Below are 20359 nucleotides of genomic sequence, written 5' to 3'. Positions count from 1 at the left end.
TGTGTGTGTGTGTGTGTGTGTGTGTGTGTGTGTGTGTGTGTGTGTGTTAAGTGTCTGAGGCTGGAACCAAACTTGAGTCCTCCTGAGTCTGGGGCCGGCGCTTTTCTCACTGCCACCTAGCTGCCCTTATTTTAAACTTATAGCCCCACTTAGGAGTACGAATCTTCTAATGTAATATTGTTCATATGGAACTAACTGTCCTCTGTAGTGTTCTCTCTGCAGTCATGTGCTGTTTTTTTTTTCTCCCCAAAAGCAGTGAATGACATTAAGGTTTATATACCATTGAAACATTTTCGTTTTATGGTGGGCATCCTTGAAATATGCTCCCACAAATGTCAATTTTTCTTGTGTGATGCTCTTTTGCCCAGTAGAACTCAGATCTTTCTTCATTTTATTCTGACTTCAGTCCAGTTATTTTTAAAAGACAAATACTAAAAATGTTCCTTTTTTATTAAATGAAGGAACACTAAAAAGAAAAAAAGGAAAGAATCCAAAGCAAATGCTCCAGGTTTCAATAATTTGCATTATATTTTCTGTATCCATTCTGACTAATATTTCTTTGTTGTTGAAGAATCCAAATTGGTATAGGTTTTGGGGGGGGATTTTCAAAGTTTTTCAGATATTTTAAAATCTTTTTTTTAATTTCTGTGCTTTTAAAATACATTGTAAGGCTTTTATTTTTCTTTTGGAGTCCCAAGACAACTTGCCATGAATTCTAGTGGAACAGTAAAAGGGCTGCCAAGATAGAACAGAGGAAGAAGAGAAAAGGGAGAGAAACTCAGAGTTACATCAAAAGCCAGGAAGAGAGATACAGCAATCATGCACACCAGAATATCTAGTAGGAAAGTGGTGAGGCATTAGAAATTGGGGACATTCAGTAGAGGAAAAGGGCACACCTGAATGACTTTATCTTTCCTAAGCATTTACTGCTTGCTGGGAACAGGGGCATTTAGGGATGGAAGCAGAGTAGTCTTGACCCTAAGCATATTTTTCAACTAAATTACCAAAACAAAGAACTTCCTTAGGTATTATCAAGCATTTTGGCATCCACTTTGGACCTAGTTGTACTTAGCCATAACAAGTAGCAAAAAAAGATGAATAAGGGAAGTATCTAAGGTGAAGGCAGAATTAGCCATTTAGGGATCAACTATGTGGTATAAGCTGCCATCTTCAGAAGGTTCCTTTGTTAAGTACCAGGATGTTACTTTGTTAAGTACCAGCTCAAGATGAAATCACTCTGTCAAAACTTTACTGTTTCTGTGTCCTAAGAAAGTGGTGAATTTTCTGTAAGACATTGAAAAAACACTCAACCAAAATCAAAGTTTTTCAGCAGAAGTATGTCATGATGACCATCTTCCCAATTGATTTCTTCAGGTTAGACCTAACCCTTCACAAATCCCTCGCAGATATCCATAGCTGCATTAATTACCATTCTACCAGGTGCAGTGATAACCATCTAGGAAGGAATCATGCATTCTGGCTTCTTCCTCATTGGCTTACAATAGAGTTACAAAATTTCTACAGTTAACACTCTTGCCACACTTCATTTTTTGTACCCCACTCCCAGCAATGCCACCTTCCAGACTCCATGCACTATGGGAAGGAAGGAGGCCTAGTAGTACCAGTTCTCAAACTATACTTCAAAACTGTAATCATCAAGACAGTTTGGCACTGGATAAGAAATAGAGTGGTTGATTAGTAGAAGAGATTAGGCACACAGTATACAAAAGCAAATGAACATAGTGATCTACTGTTAAATCCAAAGATCTCTGCTACTTGAGCAAGAACTTGCTATTTAATAAAAACTGCTGAGAAAACTGGACAGTACTCTGGGAGAAATTATGCATAGATCAGGGATCATCTCCAGGCATCCTGATCTATATCTTGCCACTAGACCCAGATGGCTCTGGAGGAGAAAGTGAGACTGGTGACCTTGCACAGACCTTCCTCACTTAAATCCAATTCACTTGCAAGTCTTGGCATCATCTTTTCATGGTCCTCTTCAAAAATGAAAAACAAACAACAGCATAGACCAACATCTCACACTGTATATCAATATAATCTCAAAATGAGTACCTGCTTTTGCCATGAAGCGTGATATCATAAGCAAATTAGAGGAACATGGAAGAAATTGCCTGAAAATTACCCAGATGGGGAAGAGTTCATAGAAGACAAAATGGATAATTTTGATTACATGAAATTAAAAAAAATTTGTACAAACAAAACCAACACAACTAAAATTGGAAGCAAATTAGGAAACTGGGAACATGATTTTACGGCAAGTTTCTCTGAATAAGTCTAATTTCTCAAATATGTGGGGAACTGGCAACATAATTTTATGGCACGTTTCTCTGATAAAGTCTAATTTCTCAAATATATGGGGAACTAAGACAAATTTATAAGAATAAGAGCCACCCCATAATTGATCAAGGAATATGAACACAGTTTTCAGAGGAAGAAGTTGAAGCTGTCGATAATCATGTGGCAAAGTGCTCACTAAAAATTAGAAAAATATAAATTAGAACAGCTATGAAGAAATGCCTCATTCCCATCAGATTGTCTAGCATGACAGAAAAGAAAAATGCTGAAGAGGGTTGTGAAAATAGATACACTAATGCACTGTTGGTGGAGTTGTGGATTGATACAACCATCTAGAGAACAATTTGGAACTGTGCCTCCAGAGCTGTAAAACCTTGTGTACTCTTTGACCCAACATTATCACTGCTAAGTCTGTATTCCAGAAAGATCAAAGAAAAAGGAGGACCATATGTACAAAAATTTTTCTATTAGCTCTTTTTGTGCCAGCAAAAGAATTGGAAATTTAGAGGACATCATGGCTGAACAAATTGTGGTATATAATTGTGCTAAAAGAAATGTTGTGCTAAAAGAAATGACAAAGGAAATAGTTTCAGCGGCGGCCAGGTAGCACAGCGAGTAAGAGCACCGGCTCCAGTGTCGGGATGACCTGGGGATCGAATCCTGGGCTCAGACACTTAGCACCACACCCAGAAACACCTGGCCGTGTAACCTTGAGCAAGTTACTTAACCCCGATTGTTTTAAAAAAAAAAAAAAAGAGAGAGAGAGATAGTTTCAGAAACACATGGGAAGACTTAATGAGAACTGACACAAGGTGAAGTGAGCAGAACCAGGAGAACAACTTATACAGTAACAGCAGATTGTAATGTTAATCCGCTGTGAAAGATTTGACTACTCTGATCAAAACAATAATCTACCATAATGAAAAAGGATTTAGGATGAAAAATACTATCTACCTCCAGATATAGAACTGATTGACTTAAGAATGCACATTGAACTATATGTTTTCTCTCTCCCTTTATCTTTTTTTTTTCCCAGAGCATGACTAATGTGGAAGTATGTTTTGCATGTCTCCAGATGTATAATAGACATTGTAATTCTTGCCTTCTCAGCAGGTGGGGTAAGGGTGGACGAAGGAAAATAATTTGGATATTAAAATAAAATTGAATTAAAAGTTATTTTAAGAAAGAAACAGTAAGCTTTGAATAATTAACATTATTAGACACAGTCTATCACATAAAAGATAGCATATCAGGGATGAGGAACCTGTGACCTCGAGACTGTATTTGTTCCGGGATGTTTGAATTCAATCAGAGGACTGCATTTGAGGACCTAGAGGGCCACATGTGGCCTCAAGGCTACAGGTTCTCCACCCCTGGCTTAGATAGCCTGTCCACATACTTCAGTATAAACAGATCCAGTTTGATATATCAGAACTTTGATACAGGGATTAGGTCCTTAGTCTTGGTACAGATGATAGCACATATTATCTAGATAAGTGGGAGTAGTTACATTTAAATACCATATTGGTCTGACATTTTCTCCATCTTTAAAGTGGATTAGACTATATACTCTTTCCTCAGGTCCCATCTAAATGGTATGATCTTCTATATTTAAATGTATTTCATTTCCTTAAAATTCTTTATTTGACAGAGATTATGTTGACAAGAATTATATCTGTAGGCTAAAAAAATCACTATATTAGAAAAATACTTAGATACAACTATTACAATTCAAATAAAAATGTCTCATTAATTTTTATCTTCACTTATTTTGTCATCATTTCTGTTATTATATTCTTCTGACAATATGTCTTCACTATCAAACTTTGAATTTGAAAGGCAACATTTTTGAAGCTGGAGATCATGAAACTGTTACTAAGCATACATTTAGAATACAGTTGTATAGCAGCAGATCAATTGAGTCCTTATTAATTTTTGCACCATTTTAGGGGTGTATCTTCCCAATGAAAGCCAATTGTAGTAGTAGGGAATTCTCAAAAGCATCATGGTGTGGTGGAAACTGTACTAGATTTGGGTTAGGAATTCTGCCTCCAGTTCTTATTGACAAGGTGACCATGGACAAGTCACTGAACTTGTTAGAGCTTCAATTTCTTCAACTAAGTTGTGTATAAAGGTACCTGTAATTCTTACTCCACAGGGTGGTTGCTAAGATGAACTGAGGTTATTTATATAAAATGTTTTGCAAACTTTAAGACACTTAGATAATTACTAATTGCTCTTAATATTGGCCCAACTCAGGTTTTATAAGAATCTGATTTTGGATAAAAGTGAAAATATATTTGGACCATCTAGTAATTAAGATTTAACTGTAATTTTAAGGTCAATTATCTTCAAATTTACAAACTTGTAACTTTAAAGCCAAAACCTGATCTTAAAGTTTAAAAATGTGATTAATTTTCAGGACACCCACAATGGCAGGAGGCCTTTTTTCAATAGACAGACATTACTTTCAAGAAATTGGGACATACGATGCTGGAATGGATATATGGGGAGGAGAAAATCTAGAAATTTCCTTTAGGGTAAGTCATCTGTTGTCAGTCTTCTTCAAAACTTGGAGAAAATGGGTAGTTAATTTTAATAACCAGTTAACTACAAATACATGTATTATTATTCTCTCTTAAAATGATCAGTTAAGATACTTCATTTTCATTAATAGAAGCTACTCATTTGTCTTCAAAACCATCATAAAAGCTTAAACATAAAAGTTATTCCTTTAATAAAACATTTATATTATTTTTATTCTATGGCAGAACTACCCCAGAACTTTATTTGGGTGTTATTTGGCATGATTACATTTCTCTTTGATATGTTTGATACTGTTAAAGGTCAATAAATCTTTTCATTCTAAATTCTTTTAGATATAATTTTGCTCTTATTTAAATTTAGTTAAATTTAAATTAAATTTAGTTATAAAATGCACATGACAAATGAGATTTTAATTAAAAATTTTAAATATAGTCAGATATAAAACTTGTTTAGAATTTCCTATTTATCAATATTTTGTTTCATATTTTCATAAAAACTTTTTTGCATGTTGGATTGAACAGAGAATAGAGTGTAGAATTTGAAATCTCATTAGTTCGACTGCTCTCTCCACAAGGTCATCCACCTGTGCTTTTTTGCTCTGTGTGCTCTTTGTCCATGTGCAGGCTCCCATGAAGACTCCACGAAACTTTTAACTAAAGTGGTGAAGGCATTGCTCTGAGTCTTTTATCATTTTTTAGGTATCACTACATCTCCAAAGGCAGTCTTTTAGTTCTTGCTTTTGCTAAATGATCAGTCCATGTTACTTTTCACAATCATATGTTCAATTCAGTGAACATTTATTTAGTTCTTCCATCCTTTATAATATCTTTTGTGCAGTGCAGTTGAGTGCAAAGAGTACCAGATTTGAAACCAGAAAATCCATGTTCATATACTAACTCTATTGCCAAACACTTTGTGATCTTGAACAATTCACTTAATCTTTTTAGTCCTCAATTTCCTTATCTGCAAAATGCAGTAGTAGAATTAGATGGCATTGTCTTCATTGGTAACTTAAACCTATCATGTAATCTCATTGCTATTGTATTATTTACAATATTGATTCTTTAGACTAGATTGTATTGTCTCATTCGTAGCCAACACTTGGAGACTAATGATGTTGAAAAGATTTGCATCAGAAAGCATAGACAGATTAGGATCAATGAAACTATACAGTTTACAAAATGCTGTCCAGCCTGGTTTTTTTTATTGCAGTTCTCAATTCTGCATCAAGCTCATTACTTATCTCATAAAACCTGTCCAAGATATAGGTGCTATTTGACAAGTCAACATAAAGGGCTGCCCATACAAATATATGTCATTTTCTGGACAACATTTATCTTTTAATCACTTGAATTTTCCATTGTGGGTTACCAGCAGCTGTGGATTTCACTGATAATACCCTGTGGTATTCTTTGGCTTGATGCAGTCAGCAAAATGTTATATTGTGCATTTTCAAAAATAAATATGTCATTTATTTTAATCAGCCAAAATCTACTTTCTCAAAACAAATTTCCACTAGGCTGTGTCCAAAAAAATTTGTCATCTTCTACATTTTGAATGCTTTACATTTCTATTATGAGGTGGGTAGCATGTTTCATTATTAATCCTCTGGAGCTATGGTTGGTTATTACACTGATAAAAGATCAGCACAAAATGATTCCATCACATTTATATGCCATAATTTGTTTATTTGTTACATAAATTATATACATCCCCTCAGTTTCCCATTCTTTACCATCTCAGAGTATTATAAATATTTTGTGCATCCTTAGGGTTTGTTTTCCTTAGGACTAATCCCTCTCTTAATCTATCCTCCCTCAAATTCCTTTTTCCCCCTTCTCCCCTTTCCTTATTTTTGTGTTGAGTGAATTTTATTTCTGTGCTCAGCTGTGTATGTCTTTCTCCTTTTGACCAGTTCAAATGATAGTGGCATTTTCTCAGTCCTCATTCTTCTTGACCTTTCTATAGTCTGTGACACTATTGATCACTCTCTCCTCCTCTTCTCTCTCGGTTTTTAGGACACCACTCTTTCCTTGTTTTTCTGCTTATCTGACTATTCTTTGTATTCCTCCTTTGTTCAGTTCTCCTCCAGATCACACTCTCTATCCATAGTTGTCCCTCAGGGTTCTGTCCTGAGCTCCCTTCTCTTCTCTCTCTATACTAATTTGCTAATCTCCCATGCTCACATGGATTTAATTGCCATCTCTCTTCTGATGACTCTCATTCCACTCTTTCTACTCTCCTCTAGTCTCTCTCATCTCCTGCTGCCTCTCAGACATCTCAAGTTGGATATCCAGAACAGAGCTCATTATCTTTCCCCCTCCTACTCTTTCCTGTTGCTATAGAGGGCAGCACCATCTTCCCAGTCCCTCAAGCTTAAAACCTAGGAGTCCTCCTGGATTTCTTACTATCTTTCACTTTCCATATCCAAGCTGTTGCCACAATCTATTGATTTAACCTTTGCACCATCTCCTGAAAATGCCCCCTTCTCTCCCTGACACTGCCACCATTCTGGTGTTGGTTCTCATCACCTCACAGCCAGACTTTTGGAATAGCCTGATGGGGGGTCAGCCTGCCTCGAGCCTCTCCCCACTGCAGTCCACCCTCCATTCAGCTGCTGAATTGATTTTCCTAAAACACAGGTCTGATCATGTCATCTCCCTACTCAGCAAACTCCAGTGGCTTCCTCTTGCCTCCAGAATCATAAGCAAAATGCTTTGTTTGGTATTCAAAGCCCTCTATAACCTAGCCCCCTTCTACTTTTTCAGTCTTCTTATATCTTATTCCCTAAAAGATAGCCAGAAACACTGACCTTTTGACTGTTCTATAAGCAAGACATTCCATCTCTGAACATGCTCTCTACATGCCTGGACTTCTCTCCCAGGCTTCCTTTAAGTTGCAACTAAAATTCCACCTTATATAGGAAGGTTTCCCCAATTCTTCTTAATTCTAGTGAATTGCCCCTGTTAAATATTTCCTGTTTATCCTATATATAGCTTATTTTGTTTATATTTGTTTGCATGTTGGCTCCTTCAGCATTTGTGTTTTGCTTTTTGGAGGGCAATTGGGGTTAAGTGACTTGCCCAAGGTCACACAGCTAGTTTTTGTGTTAAGTGTCTGAGGCCAGATTTGAACTCAGGTCCTCATGACTCTAGGGCTGGTGCTCTATTCAATACACCACCTACCCACCCCCTGCTTCAGCATATTTTAAACTCCTTGAGGTTAGGGATTAACTTTTTGCCTCTTTTTGTATCCCAGAACTTAACACAGTGCCTGACAAATAATAGGTGCTTAATAAATATTTCTGATTGAGTTGCACTATTTCTGATTCTCCCTTGTCTAGTCTGTTCCATTGGTGCACCTGTTTATTTTTAAACCAGTACTAAAGTATTTTGATGACTGTTGCTTTATAATATAATTTGAGGTCTAGATGTGCTATTTCTCCTTCATCCCTACTTCTTTTCGTTATTTGTCTTCATATTCTAGAATTTTTTATTTTCTCCAGTGAATTTGGTTTAAGTTGTTTATCGTCAGAATCACAAATTAACTATGATAGTACTGTCATGTTTATTATATTAGCATGACCTAACCATGAACACTGACTCTCCTATTTAAGTTGTTCTTTGTTTCTTTAAGGAGCACTTTGTAATTAAATTTATATGTTTATTTTGCATATGCTTCAATACTGGTACCAGTTATAAACCAGCTATTTGCTTTCTAAATGTGCTTATCTCTCTGTGGTCCTTACCTTCTGTTGTTTGTGGTGATGATAATACCATCTGTGCCTTTAAAAGCTTCGGTATATTTGGTTTGAGAAATCATGAGAGGTTCTCTGTCATGCCTTGGAGACATGCCCCAGAAAGACAGCATCCTCCTGTCATTCTCAAGAGAGTATAGTTGCCTCACTATCCTTCAACGGGGTGTGACTGTTCATCTTGTGTTCTTCAGACCTACAATCCTAAATAAAAAGGAACCAGCTACACACATTTGGGGAAATGTAGACAAAGGCTATATTACTGTAAACATAAAGTATTTTTCTGGAGTTCTCCCAGATTAAGGTAACAAGACAGAAAAAGAAGTGACCTTCTTGAGGTCAGACCTCCCTAAAATCATGCCTATATAAGTCCAAAGGTAGTAGGAGGTTTTTTTTGTTTCTTTATTTTGTTTTTTGTTCTGTTGGTTGGTTGGTTGGTTTGTTTTTTGATTGGGGGGGGCGGGGATATATAGAGAGGGAATCTCATTGGTTTTACTATCTTTCCAGATTTATTTTACACACTCTCCCTTTCAGCCAAACTAACTTACTTGCCATTCCATGTACCTGGTATTCCATTGCCTATCTTACACCTTAGTACAGTTTATGATCCTTGTCTGTAATATTCTCCTTCTTCACCTTTATCATCTATTATATGATTCTTGAATGACTTCAAAAATCATGTTACCTCTAATACCTCCTTTTTTTTGGGTGTGCCACGAACATGTTAGGTACAAGCCACTCTTTCCAGTGTAACTTTCTAAGTATTATTATCCTGTGCCCAGTGTTCCACTGTCACTGATGATGACAATAATGCCATGAAGTAGTGCTGCTCATCTTCTTTCACCAGTGTAAGCTTGTACTAAATGGATGTTGTCCTGTAATTTCCATGTTTCTAACGTGACAGGAATGTAAAATATATGCTGCTGAGGTGATTTTGGGGTTATTTTAGCCTTGTTTTGGTGGTTCTTTTGCATCATTTGGACTTGCAAAATCTCTTAAAATTGTGACCTCATTTAAGTGACTCAGAGTGCTGAGACTGGAGTCAGGAAGACTTGAGTTCAAATCTGGCCTTGCATACTTACTAGTTGTGTGACCCTTGGCAAATCACTTAACCTTTGTTTACCTCAGTCTCCTCTTCTGTAAAATGGGAATAATAATAATAGCATCTACCTCACGGGGTTATTGTGAGCATCAAATGAGATAATTATTTTAAAGTGCTTAGAACAATACCTAGCACACAGTAAATACTACATAGATATTAGCTGCTATTTGCTACTGGTATCTCATCTCAACTTTACCCTTCTAATTTTTTGTTGATTTTTACCTTTCTTCTAACTAGCCAAAATTGAGATGTGACTTTTGTATCTGTAACCATTTTTTCCAGTATTTTAAAATACAATCAGTCTCATTTTTTGCAATGTTGCTTCTTGATTATATTCAAAATATGCAGGTATGGTACTTGAATAGTCTGTCAGTCTTTAACCTCTTTCATTTCTGTATCCTGAACCATATTTTTCAGCATTTTCCTACATTGGCAAATATCCCCCACCTTCATGGGAGCAGCAAGATAACTTATCTTGGTTGTGAGACACCTCACATGTTCTTGAATATTTCTTCATCCTCTATAACAGTTTGTTGGCACATAAACCTTTTTTATTTTTATAGGGTTTTTTTTTTGTTTACACTTTTAATTAGTCACAGCAAGTTAGATGATCATAAAATTATTTTTCTTGATGCCCTTGGGCACATGATGAGACAAATTCTTTTGTTCAGCTATCTTTAAGCTTTAATAGCTTAAAACCACACTAAGCTTTGGGGACACTTTATATCTTGAAGTGCTCTGTGCTGTAGGCAGATAGATTGGTAGAGAATTTGGTAGAATGTTGAACTTAGCATCAGGAAGAACTGAGTTCAAATCCTCTCTCCCCTAGTGGGATGACCCCAGGCCAGTCATTTAACTTCAACTGCATTTTGCATATCTGTAAAAATAACAGGATCAGATCCTGTGCACACCTTAGTGTACTCTATAGATGTTGGCTGTTGTTGTCATTGTCATCATACTCTTCTTCCTTCTCCTCTTCTCTTCCTCCCCTCCCCCACTAGTATCTCTTCATAGATTGTTGGAAAAAGATCTCTCATTGCTATAACTAATGTAAATACTAATTAAATGCTTATAGACAGTCTAGAAACTGGGTGATTCTCAGCCCACATTGGTTCCTTTGCCTCTTCTACTGTCACTGTAGCAGCAGAAAAGAACTGACTAGGATCAAGGACCAATTTGTATTCTTCTTTATTTTGTGGGTTGCCATAGCCAGAGAACTGATTATCTGGTGCTGTTTTGCAAAAGATAAGCCTTTGGTTCTCAGATAACCAAATTCTGCTAGAGGCTGGGGCCATATATGAAGCTTTTCAGATTTCATGCTAATTAAAATCACCTAGCTCTGTGCATGGAATTTAAAAAATGTAGCTATATGTGTATTTTCACAGGTAGTAAACAATTAAAGCACATTGATTTAAAATGTATTTTAAAGTATATATTAACTGGAAATTTCAGTTTTTATTTATTTAAAGAAAATAGGTCCTGAAAGAAGCCAAAAGAGTAGGCTAATTAGATTAAATTGAGGAAGTGGCATAAAACCAATGTGATGATTGTAGCTTGTATCAAAGCTTCTTTTATTTCTGTTGAATGAAAAAATTAATTCTTTTTAGAAGAAGAAAAGAAAAGTGATCATAGGTGATTGTTTCCATTTTTGTTGTTATTTCCTTTTCTGGGTATTAATAGGACAATCTGGGCTAATTCCAGGTTATCTTTATCTCATGTTGAATACATAACACTCTATATGTCCTTGATTTTTTTACCTCTTTCCTATTTAACTGCAATCAAAAGGTGTAGGAAGCTTCTGAGGCAGTATGAATGATGGCAATAGAAGAAACATAATTTTATCGCATATCTTAATATTATGAAAGTGTATAGGGAAGCTAAAAAGATTCTGTAATTTCTAGTATATTTAGTTGAGAATTTCACTGTTCTACCTAAAAGGGAAAATGTCAGATTTTTAGGTAACTATTTTGTTTTTTTCCCCTGTTATTCCAGAGATGTATTCTTATGTGGTTTTCATTTATTTTCAGATTTGGCAGTGTGGGGGCACTTTAGAAATTGTGACCTGCTCACACGTTGGCCATGTGTTTCGGAAAGCTACCCCTTACACATTTCCTGGAGGCACAGGGCAGATCATCAACAAAAATAACCGACGACTTGCAGAAGTTTGGATGGATGAATTCAAGAATTTCTTCTATATAATTTCCCCAGGTTAGCTACATTTTGAATTTTGAATACAACAGTTGCATCACCTTAAGTGGAATGTGAAATCTATTGAGGGTAGACACTGCATCTTATACTTCATTAAATTGCTCCAAAATGCTATACAGAACAGTAAGTACTTGGTAACTACTGTTAATTGAATATATTTTTTAGACTTATAAGAAGAAGGAAATTTCTAGAATTTCCACCTCCAAATTAATGATTTAGAAAACACAGAGAACATTCTTTCAGGGTATAACAGGCTTTCCTGAGTTCTTGAGTATGCCATGTACCTCTTTTCCCTCAGAATTGAAACTATTCACTTGAATATGATGATTATTCCCATATAAAATAATATAACAAAATATTAAACATACAGTATTCAGATAATTCACTCTTAATATCTTTAAATGGAAAACACTGTTACCTGATTGACTTTGGCACTTTTCCCTTCCCCCTTTTAAGTGACAGAAAATCATACCCTGCCAGTGAAACCTTCATTATGATAACCCTACTCCTAGAATAGAGCTGTTTTGTAGAGCTAGCGTTAGTACAAGATTGGTTTTTTGGTTCCAAGAAGGAAAAAAAAATAGACATAAATTTAAGTGTTATATGTTTTATCACATAGCTTTAACAACATTGATCATTTTCATTCATATTTATGCTTTCAAAATCTAAATATTTTTATGACAGAAGTTTTAAAATTATCATAATTCTCTAGAAACTGCCTCAGCAAATACTTGATCTATTTACCTTTCAAAGAAAGATGGCTTTCAAGGGCAACTTGAGTTTAGAATCCAAACTTATCTATGAAATTCTCATTAACTCTTCACCATCAAGAACTGTTAAACCTGCCAGATTTGAACTCTGTGGTCCATATATACTGCCTGGAGGAAGTGGAAATGGCACTAAAGAATACAAAGATATGAAAAACCATTTAGGCTAGTTAAACTTGATAGAAAGGAGGGCTGTACTGTAAGTAGCACAAGTTTAAGGGCTTTAAATTTGTCAGTTTTTGAGATACATGAAAAAGAGTAGATACCAAAATCATTGAAAAAGGTTTGTTTTTAATACCTCCTTGTCCCCTCTCTGCCACCAAAAGATGACTGAGAGAATATCAATAACTAGTGATCCATATTTCTATTTTTCTACCTATTCACAATTTTTATGAGTGTATTCTGCTTACAAACTGAGGACATCATTGATGAGCCTATTAAAAAGAAATGTCTAGGTTTCATAATCTGACTGAAAGGTGTGAAGAATACAAGATCTCAGTTGCTTATTTTTTATTGAGTTTTTAAAAAGCATTTGGTTGGTTAGAGCAGAACACCCAACCTTAAAGGTCCTTTAAAAAGGTTCTATTTAATAAGGTATCTCTAGTGAACATGCCAGGTTCAGACAGGATTCCTTGAAGATTGTAATGACAAAGAATTCTTTGGCTCCCTATCCAGTTAGGCATAAAGGAGGGAGGTGTAGGCTTACCAAAGGTGTTCACCCTGGTCATGGAAATGCAGTGCAAGTCAAAGAGGAATTCCTTAAAAATCATAAAGTCCTTCTGGTGATATAGTTTTCACATTACATTGTGCTGATTATGTCAAGCACAGGAAAATTTCTCCTAAATGAGATTCATAATCACTCAAAAGAGTTTTAACCTAACAATTTATTGAGGAACAATTAAGTAGATGAAAAATGTCTATTGTGAGCTTTTCGAAACACACACAGATTTTGGACAGATTCTGCAAATGGACAATGTCCAGAATTAAACAGAAAAAGAAAAAATGGCTATATTGCCTTTGTAAAATTACAGAGTTCTTTTCATGATCCCAAGCTTCTGACAGAACCGTGGCACCAGTGAATAACATACCAGTATTATTCCAGTGATGTTGTGTGCCTAAGATGCATAGATAAATGTAGGCTCCTAAGAATAAAGTTAAGGATGACCCAAAGGAAAATAGAAAAGTATGTGGTGCACATAAGTAGTCTGTACCACATCACAAATGAGGAATTATGCAAAAGTAATGTAAAAGATTTCATCAGATAAATGTGTGACTGCAGGTGAGTCATGTAACCAAGAACAGAACTAATGGAACAGTCTTTCTATTCTATTGGTATCCACATAAGGTGAAGAGAACTCAGTGAATGTTTACAGCATGATTGGTGACAGATTCATAGGATGACATGGAAGAGACCTCCCAAAGGTTGAAGCAGGCATTTCATAGCAAAACAACTAATCTGGAAGACAGATTAAGGAGAAAAAAAAATTAAGAGTCATGGGACTACTTGACAGCCAGGACCAAAACCAAACAAACCTAATCATTATAGTTCAAGAAATGTTTACAGAAAACACTTGACACCTCTTGGAATCTAAGGACAAAGTGAAAATAGAAAGATACTATGGGTCACCATCTGAAAGAAACCTCTAAATTAAAACTCCCAAAAACATTATAGCAAACATCTGGAACTTTGAGTTAAAAGAAAAAAAATACTGCAAGCAGCCAGAAATAATTCAGGTACTGAGAAGCCACAACAGGATTACACAGGATTTAGCATCCGCTACAATAAAGGAGTAGAGAGATTAGAGTATCATATTTTAAAAAGCAGGTATATAGGCTTACATCTAAGCTTAATTTATACAGAAAACTGTAATCCTACTGAGGGAAACAGGCACTGTTAGTGAAATTGGGAAATTCCAAGCATTCCTGATGAAAAGATCAGAATATGCAGAAATATTTATAACTCTTTTTGAGCTGACAAAGAATGGAAATTTTAACAGGTGCCCATCATTTGGGGAATGACTAAACTGGTTGTGGTATATAACTGTAATAGAACACTATTGTACTTTAAGAAATGATGAAGGGAGGTAGTATCAGTGGAAAGATTTATATGAAATGATGTAGAATGAAGTGAACATAACTAGGAGACTTTTATACAATGACACCAGTGTTGTAAAAGCAAACAACTCTGCAAGGATTAGGAAGTCTGATGAGCATAACCATTCCTCAATGATAAAACATGCTACTGATCTTCTGATAGGTAAAGGGTTCAGTGCATAATGACATATATGTGTCTAATGTCGAACTTTGTTTTGCCTGACTATGCATATTTGTAACAGGGTTTTTTTTTGGCATTTTTTTTGTTTTTGTTGTTTGGGTTTTTTTTCTTCTCAGTTGGCAAAACAAGGGAGATTGGGATAGGAGGGAGAGAAAGAAAGTTTCTGCTGATTGAAAAAAATTTTAAATACAACTTTAATTCTATTTTTTCATGACAGACCTTCAGATATTTAAAGATAATCGATCTTGGGTGGACTGAGAGTAGTCATTAATGATTCAGTGTCAACTTGGAAAGAGGTCTCCATTGAAATGCCAGTATAGTTGTACTTGACCCTTGCTAATTAACATTTTAAAATTTGAACATGACAGAACGTTGGGAAGGATAACTAACATACTGGATGATAGAGTCAAGATCTAAAATGACTGGTAGGCAAGACTATTGGGCTGAATCTATGATATATAACATAATATATAAAATTGATAAATATAAATGAAGGGTCAGGGAAAGAAACGAATCTATTAAGTGCTATGTTTCAGGTATTATGCTAAGTGGGGGGGGGGGTTAGTTTATTTATTTTTAGTTTTTACCATTAACTTCCATAAGTTTTAAATTTGTCCCCCTCCCTCTTTTCCTCCCTCACCAAGATAGCATGCAATCTGATATTGGCTCTACATAAACAGTCCTATTAAACATATTTTCACATTAGTCATGTTGTATAGAAGAATTATAACGAATGGGAGAAACCATGAGAAAGAAAACAAAACAACAAAAGAAAATAGTCTGCTTCACTCCGCTTTCAGACTCCATAGTTATTTCTCTGAATGTGGATGGCATTTTCCATCATGAGTCTTTTGGAATTGTTTTAGGTTCTTGCATTGCTGAGAAGGGCTAAGTCTATCAAAATCAGTCATCACTCATTATAGCTGTTATTGTGTACAATGTTCTCCTGGTTCTGCTCATATAAGTCTTTCCAGGTGTTTCTGAAGTCTACCTATTCATTATTTCTTATAACACAGTAGTATTCCATTATATTCATATACTGTATATAGCTTGTTCAGCCATTTCCCAGTGGCTATTCCCTCAATTTCCAGTTCGTGGCCACCACAAAAAGAGCTGCTATACATATTTTTTGTACATGTGGGTCCTTTTCCCATTTCTATGAACTCTTTGGGATACAGCCCTAGACATGGTATTGCTGGGTCAAAGGATATGCATTTTTTTTTTTGCCTTTTTGGAGGGCAGTTGGGGTTAAGTGACTTGCCCAAAAAACTTGGCTAGTTTTTGTGTTAAGTGTCTGCAGCCAGATTTGAACTCAGGTCCTCCTGACTCCAGGGCTGGTGCTCTATTCACTGTGCCACCTAGCTGCCCCAGAGTATGCATATTTTTATAGTCTCTGGGCATAGTTCTGATTTGCTCTCGATTACACAGTTTGTAAATATCTGAAGCTACATTTCAAGTTATAGCTTTCAAAAACTGTGACACTGTGTTCTTTCCTGATTGCATCTTATCTTAAGTATTGTGTTCAGTTTGGAGCACCACAGTTTCCAAAGGACATTTATTATGTCATGATTTAGCTTCTGAGAGACAGTCACAGTCAACTTGTTAGGCTAGCAGTAGCCAAATTGGATTGATGGCCTCTCTCAATGCAGGAAGAACTTGAGTGAGCCCTCACAGGGTCTTTATAAATTAGCAAGATGAGAGAGCCAAATCTTGAGCAACATAGGGTGAGTCTTCTAATTGGCTATTGATAGCATAATCAGAATTGAGGTTACATTATTTGGACCTCTTCTTCTGAAAACTCTCTTAACCACAGCCAAGACCAGGATTAGAGTCACAAAACAAAGGTTCTCTGGTGATTAGTCTGGATTAGTCTATGGCCTACAATAATTTAGATTGATGAGATTTGATCTTTTAGGTAAATCAAGTGTCTGTGGAAAGTGAATGTGAGTGGGAGTTACAAAGGTGACATTTCTCTTTGATATGGATGGTAGGTTGAGTTTACAAAGGGAAGGAACTGTAAAAGGAAATTTTAAATCTAGCTTGAATTAAGTCTTCACAAAATTGAATTAATCAATTTTACAATTTAGCATCCAAAAGAAAGCAATCAAGATAGTGAATAACTTTGGTTGAGGGAATTGGGAATATTTAGTTTGGAAGAGAGAAGATTGAGGAGACATAACAGCTGTCTTTTAAGTATTTGAAAGGTTGTGTATTGTGGAATAGGGATGAGATTGGGTTTTTTTGGCCCTAGAGGGCAGAAGCAGGAGCTATGGGTGTTGGAAGTTGCAAGGAATTTGCAATTCATGCTTGAAATAAGAAAAAATTCTGTAAACATTGGAGCTATCCCAAGTGTGATACATCATTTTGGCCATTTATTAAATATATAGTGAGAATTTTTTCTTGTATTGTTTATACTAGATGGCTGCTATGGTCCCTTTCAGCTCTAAAATTCTGTGATTCTGTGTTACTCTTTAAATCTTTTCTTAGTTCTAGGCTAAATATTCTTGATTCTTTAAATCACACTTTACATAAAGTAGTTTTGATACTCTTTACTTTCCTAGTTGTCCATTTCCTTCTCTTGATGTGAGCACATACTTCTATTGTGTGAAGCATAGTGGATAGACAGCCAGCTTCTGACTTGACAGGAGCTGGGTTCAGGTTCTTCCTCTAACACATTTTGACTTACTGTATGATCCTGGGCCAAGTTATTTAACTGTTTAGTACTGCCAGGCAACTGTCTAAGACTTCTAAAGTTGCAGAAAAGGTGAACATTTGCATTGTTAAAGGGAGTTTCTCACCAAAAGTCCCCTATACTGATGAAGTTACATATCTGTATTCCCTTCTGCCCCTCCCCCCCACCAAAGTTGTGCTGAGTTTTTTGTTTTGGTATCTTCAAGCAGCTGCATGGCATTGTTAGTATATACTGAGCTTTAATTCAGTTATTTCTATGAACTTCTCTCAAGCCTGGCTTGTCCTGTCCTGTGTTTATGCAGTAGATTTATTTTATTATCAGCACAGGACATTACATTTATCTTCCTTCAATTTCATCTTGTTAGCTTAAATCTATCCTTTTCAAATATGTTTGAATTAGGATTCTGACATTCACTATCTATTTTGTAAATTTGGAAAGCATCTTTTCTGTGTATTCATCCAAGTCTTCAACAAAAATATTTAATAGGAAGAGGATAGGGTTTTCTGTTAATCCTTCAAGTGGCTCTTTACATATTAGCATCTATCAGTTAATTAAAAACACTTATTAAGTACTTAAAATATATAAGACTTATGATGGTCAGTATACAGAGATTAAAAAATTAGGTAGTCCTTGCCCTCAAAGAGTTTGTAATCTACTAAGGAGATATATCAGGAAACAGATAATACAAGATAATGTTTGAATTGGATTGAATCAATCTTTTAGTCATCACTCTTTATATATGATCATTCAGCTGCCTATAAATTTACCATCATCTTGTATGAGAACATGTCTCCAAGGTCCTGTGCTAGGTATTAGGGATACAATAAGAGGAGATGTGGAATGAACACAAATAAATATTTGGTAAGATAGAATGTGATAGGGTAAAGGAGAAAGATATATAAAATGTATTCTACAAAAATCTGAGGAAGGGAGAAATAAATCAATAAATATTTATTAACTATTTATCAGGCATTGAGCTAGGCTACTGAACATATCCTGTATTTTGAGGATACAAATACAGTGAGTGAAACAATTCCTGTTCTCACATAGCTTACATTATAACAGGGGAAGCAACAAAATAAATGTAAAGAGAATAAATGCAAAGTAGTTAAATACAAAATAGTTTGAGAAAGAGGACAGTAAGCAGTTGAGTTTGAAAACGCTTGATTTAGAAGGCTGTGTGTGAGCTGTTTCTTGAAGGAAAAGAGGAATTCTGTGTGGTGGAAGTGGGGAGGGAATGCATTTTTGGCATGGGGAACAGCCAGGGCAAAGGCATAGAGAAAGGAGATAAAGCATCATACATGGGGAACAGATAAAAGGCCAATTTGGCTACATTATAGGGTTGAGGAGAAAGAGTAATATACCATGAGGCTGGAAAGTAGCTTTGTACCAGATTATGAAGGGCTTTAAAAGCTAAACAGCATAGAAGATAAAATGGGCGATTTTGATTACATAAAATTAAAAAGTATTTGTACAAACAAAACCAAAGCAGCTAAAAATCAAAAGAAAAATAGGTAATTAGGGGAAAAAAATCTTTGTAGTTAGTTTCTCTAAAAAAGGTCTCATTGCCAAGGTATGACGTTACTGATTCAAATTTATAAGAATAAGAGCCATTACCCAATTGATAAATTGTCAGAGGATATAAACAGGCAGTTCTCAGGGGAAGAAATCCAAGCTTTCAATAGCCATATGAAAAGTAGGTTCCATATCACTGATAATGAGAAAAAGTCAAATTCAAGTAGCTTTGAAGCTCCATCTCATCAGATTAACAAAGTTTACAAAAGGGAAATAACAAATTTTGGAGGGGATACAGGAAAATAGGCACATTAATGAACTTTTGGTGGAATGATGAATTGTAACAGCCATTCTTGAAAGCAGTATTCAACTGCACCAAGAGTTACAAAATTATGCATACCCTTTAACCAAGCAATACTACTAAGTTTAGATTCCAAAAACATTTTTTTTAAAGGAAAAGGATCTATATGAGCATAAGTACTGTGTCAGCTCTTTTTGTGGTAGCATAGAACTTAGGGGGTACCTATCAGTTGGAAAATGTCTGAACCAATTGTGACATATGAATATAATGGAATATCATGCTGTAAGAAAGAATGAAAGTGATGGTTTCATAGAAACCTGTACAAACTCTAATGAATACTTATTTGAACTGATACACAGTGAAGTGAGCTGAACTAAGAGAACAGTTTATACGGTAACAAGCACACTATAAGGACAACTTTGAAAGATTTAAGAACTCTGATCCACACAGTAACCTACCATGACTTCAGACAACCAGTAATGAAACATGCTGCCTACTCACATTCCAACAGCAAGATGATGGACACGGGGTGCAGAATGAAACATTTTTTTAATATGGTCAATGCAGGAATTTGTTTTGCTTAAATTTAATTTTAAAAATTATCTTAGAGGCAATAAGGAGTTGCTTAAGACATGGGAGTGAATGAGACTACCAAAGGGAAGAACTAGACAGACTTTATAGCCACTGATAATTTTGTCATATTTACTTTGTATTTTGTTTTGTCATTTGAATGTGCTAAGAAGTAATTTTTGACTTTTTGTCTTTATTATATTTTAGAGGTTTCTAATATCAAATGTCATTATCTGGTTTAAAATACAGTTTAAGTCACTGAATTTTGTTTGGTTTTCACATATGAATTTAAGTTTTTCAGAGGAACTC

General features: G+C 35.4%; 1 protein-coding gene across 4 annotated transcripts in view; it reads left to right on the top strand.

Moving 5' to 3' along the window:
• Positions 1-20359, top strand: part of GALNT1 (polypeptide N-acetylgalactosaminyltransferase 1) — a 208742-nt gene that overhangs the window by 167534 nt on the left and 20849 nt on the right. For all 4 annotated transcript variants that reach the window (XM_069075957.1, XM_069075954.1, XM_069075952.1 and 1 more), the window contains exons 7-8: positions 4742-4859; positions 11750-11930. In XM_069075957.1, the coding sequence (XP_068932058.1) occupies positions 4742-4859; positions 11750-11930 (299 nt within the window). The remainder of the gene's footprint in view (positions 1-4741; positions 4860-11749; positions 11931-20359) is intronic.

The sequence above is a fragment of the Petaurus breviceps genome, unplaced genomic scaffold (genome assembly GCF_028583685.1).
Source record: "Petaurus breviceps papuanus isolate PSGF00001 unplaced genomic scaffold, PetGlider_PUasm1.0 151, whole genome shotgun sequence".
Taxonomy (NCBI): domain Eukaryota; kingdom Metazoa; phylum Chordata; class Mammalia; order Diprotodontia; family Petauridae; genus Petaurus; species Petaurus breviceps.
Note: the sequence above shows the minus strand (reverse complement) of the source record. Positions and strands in the feature narration are given on the sequence as shown.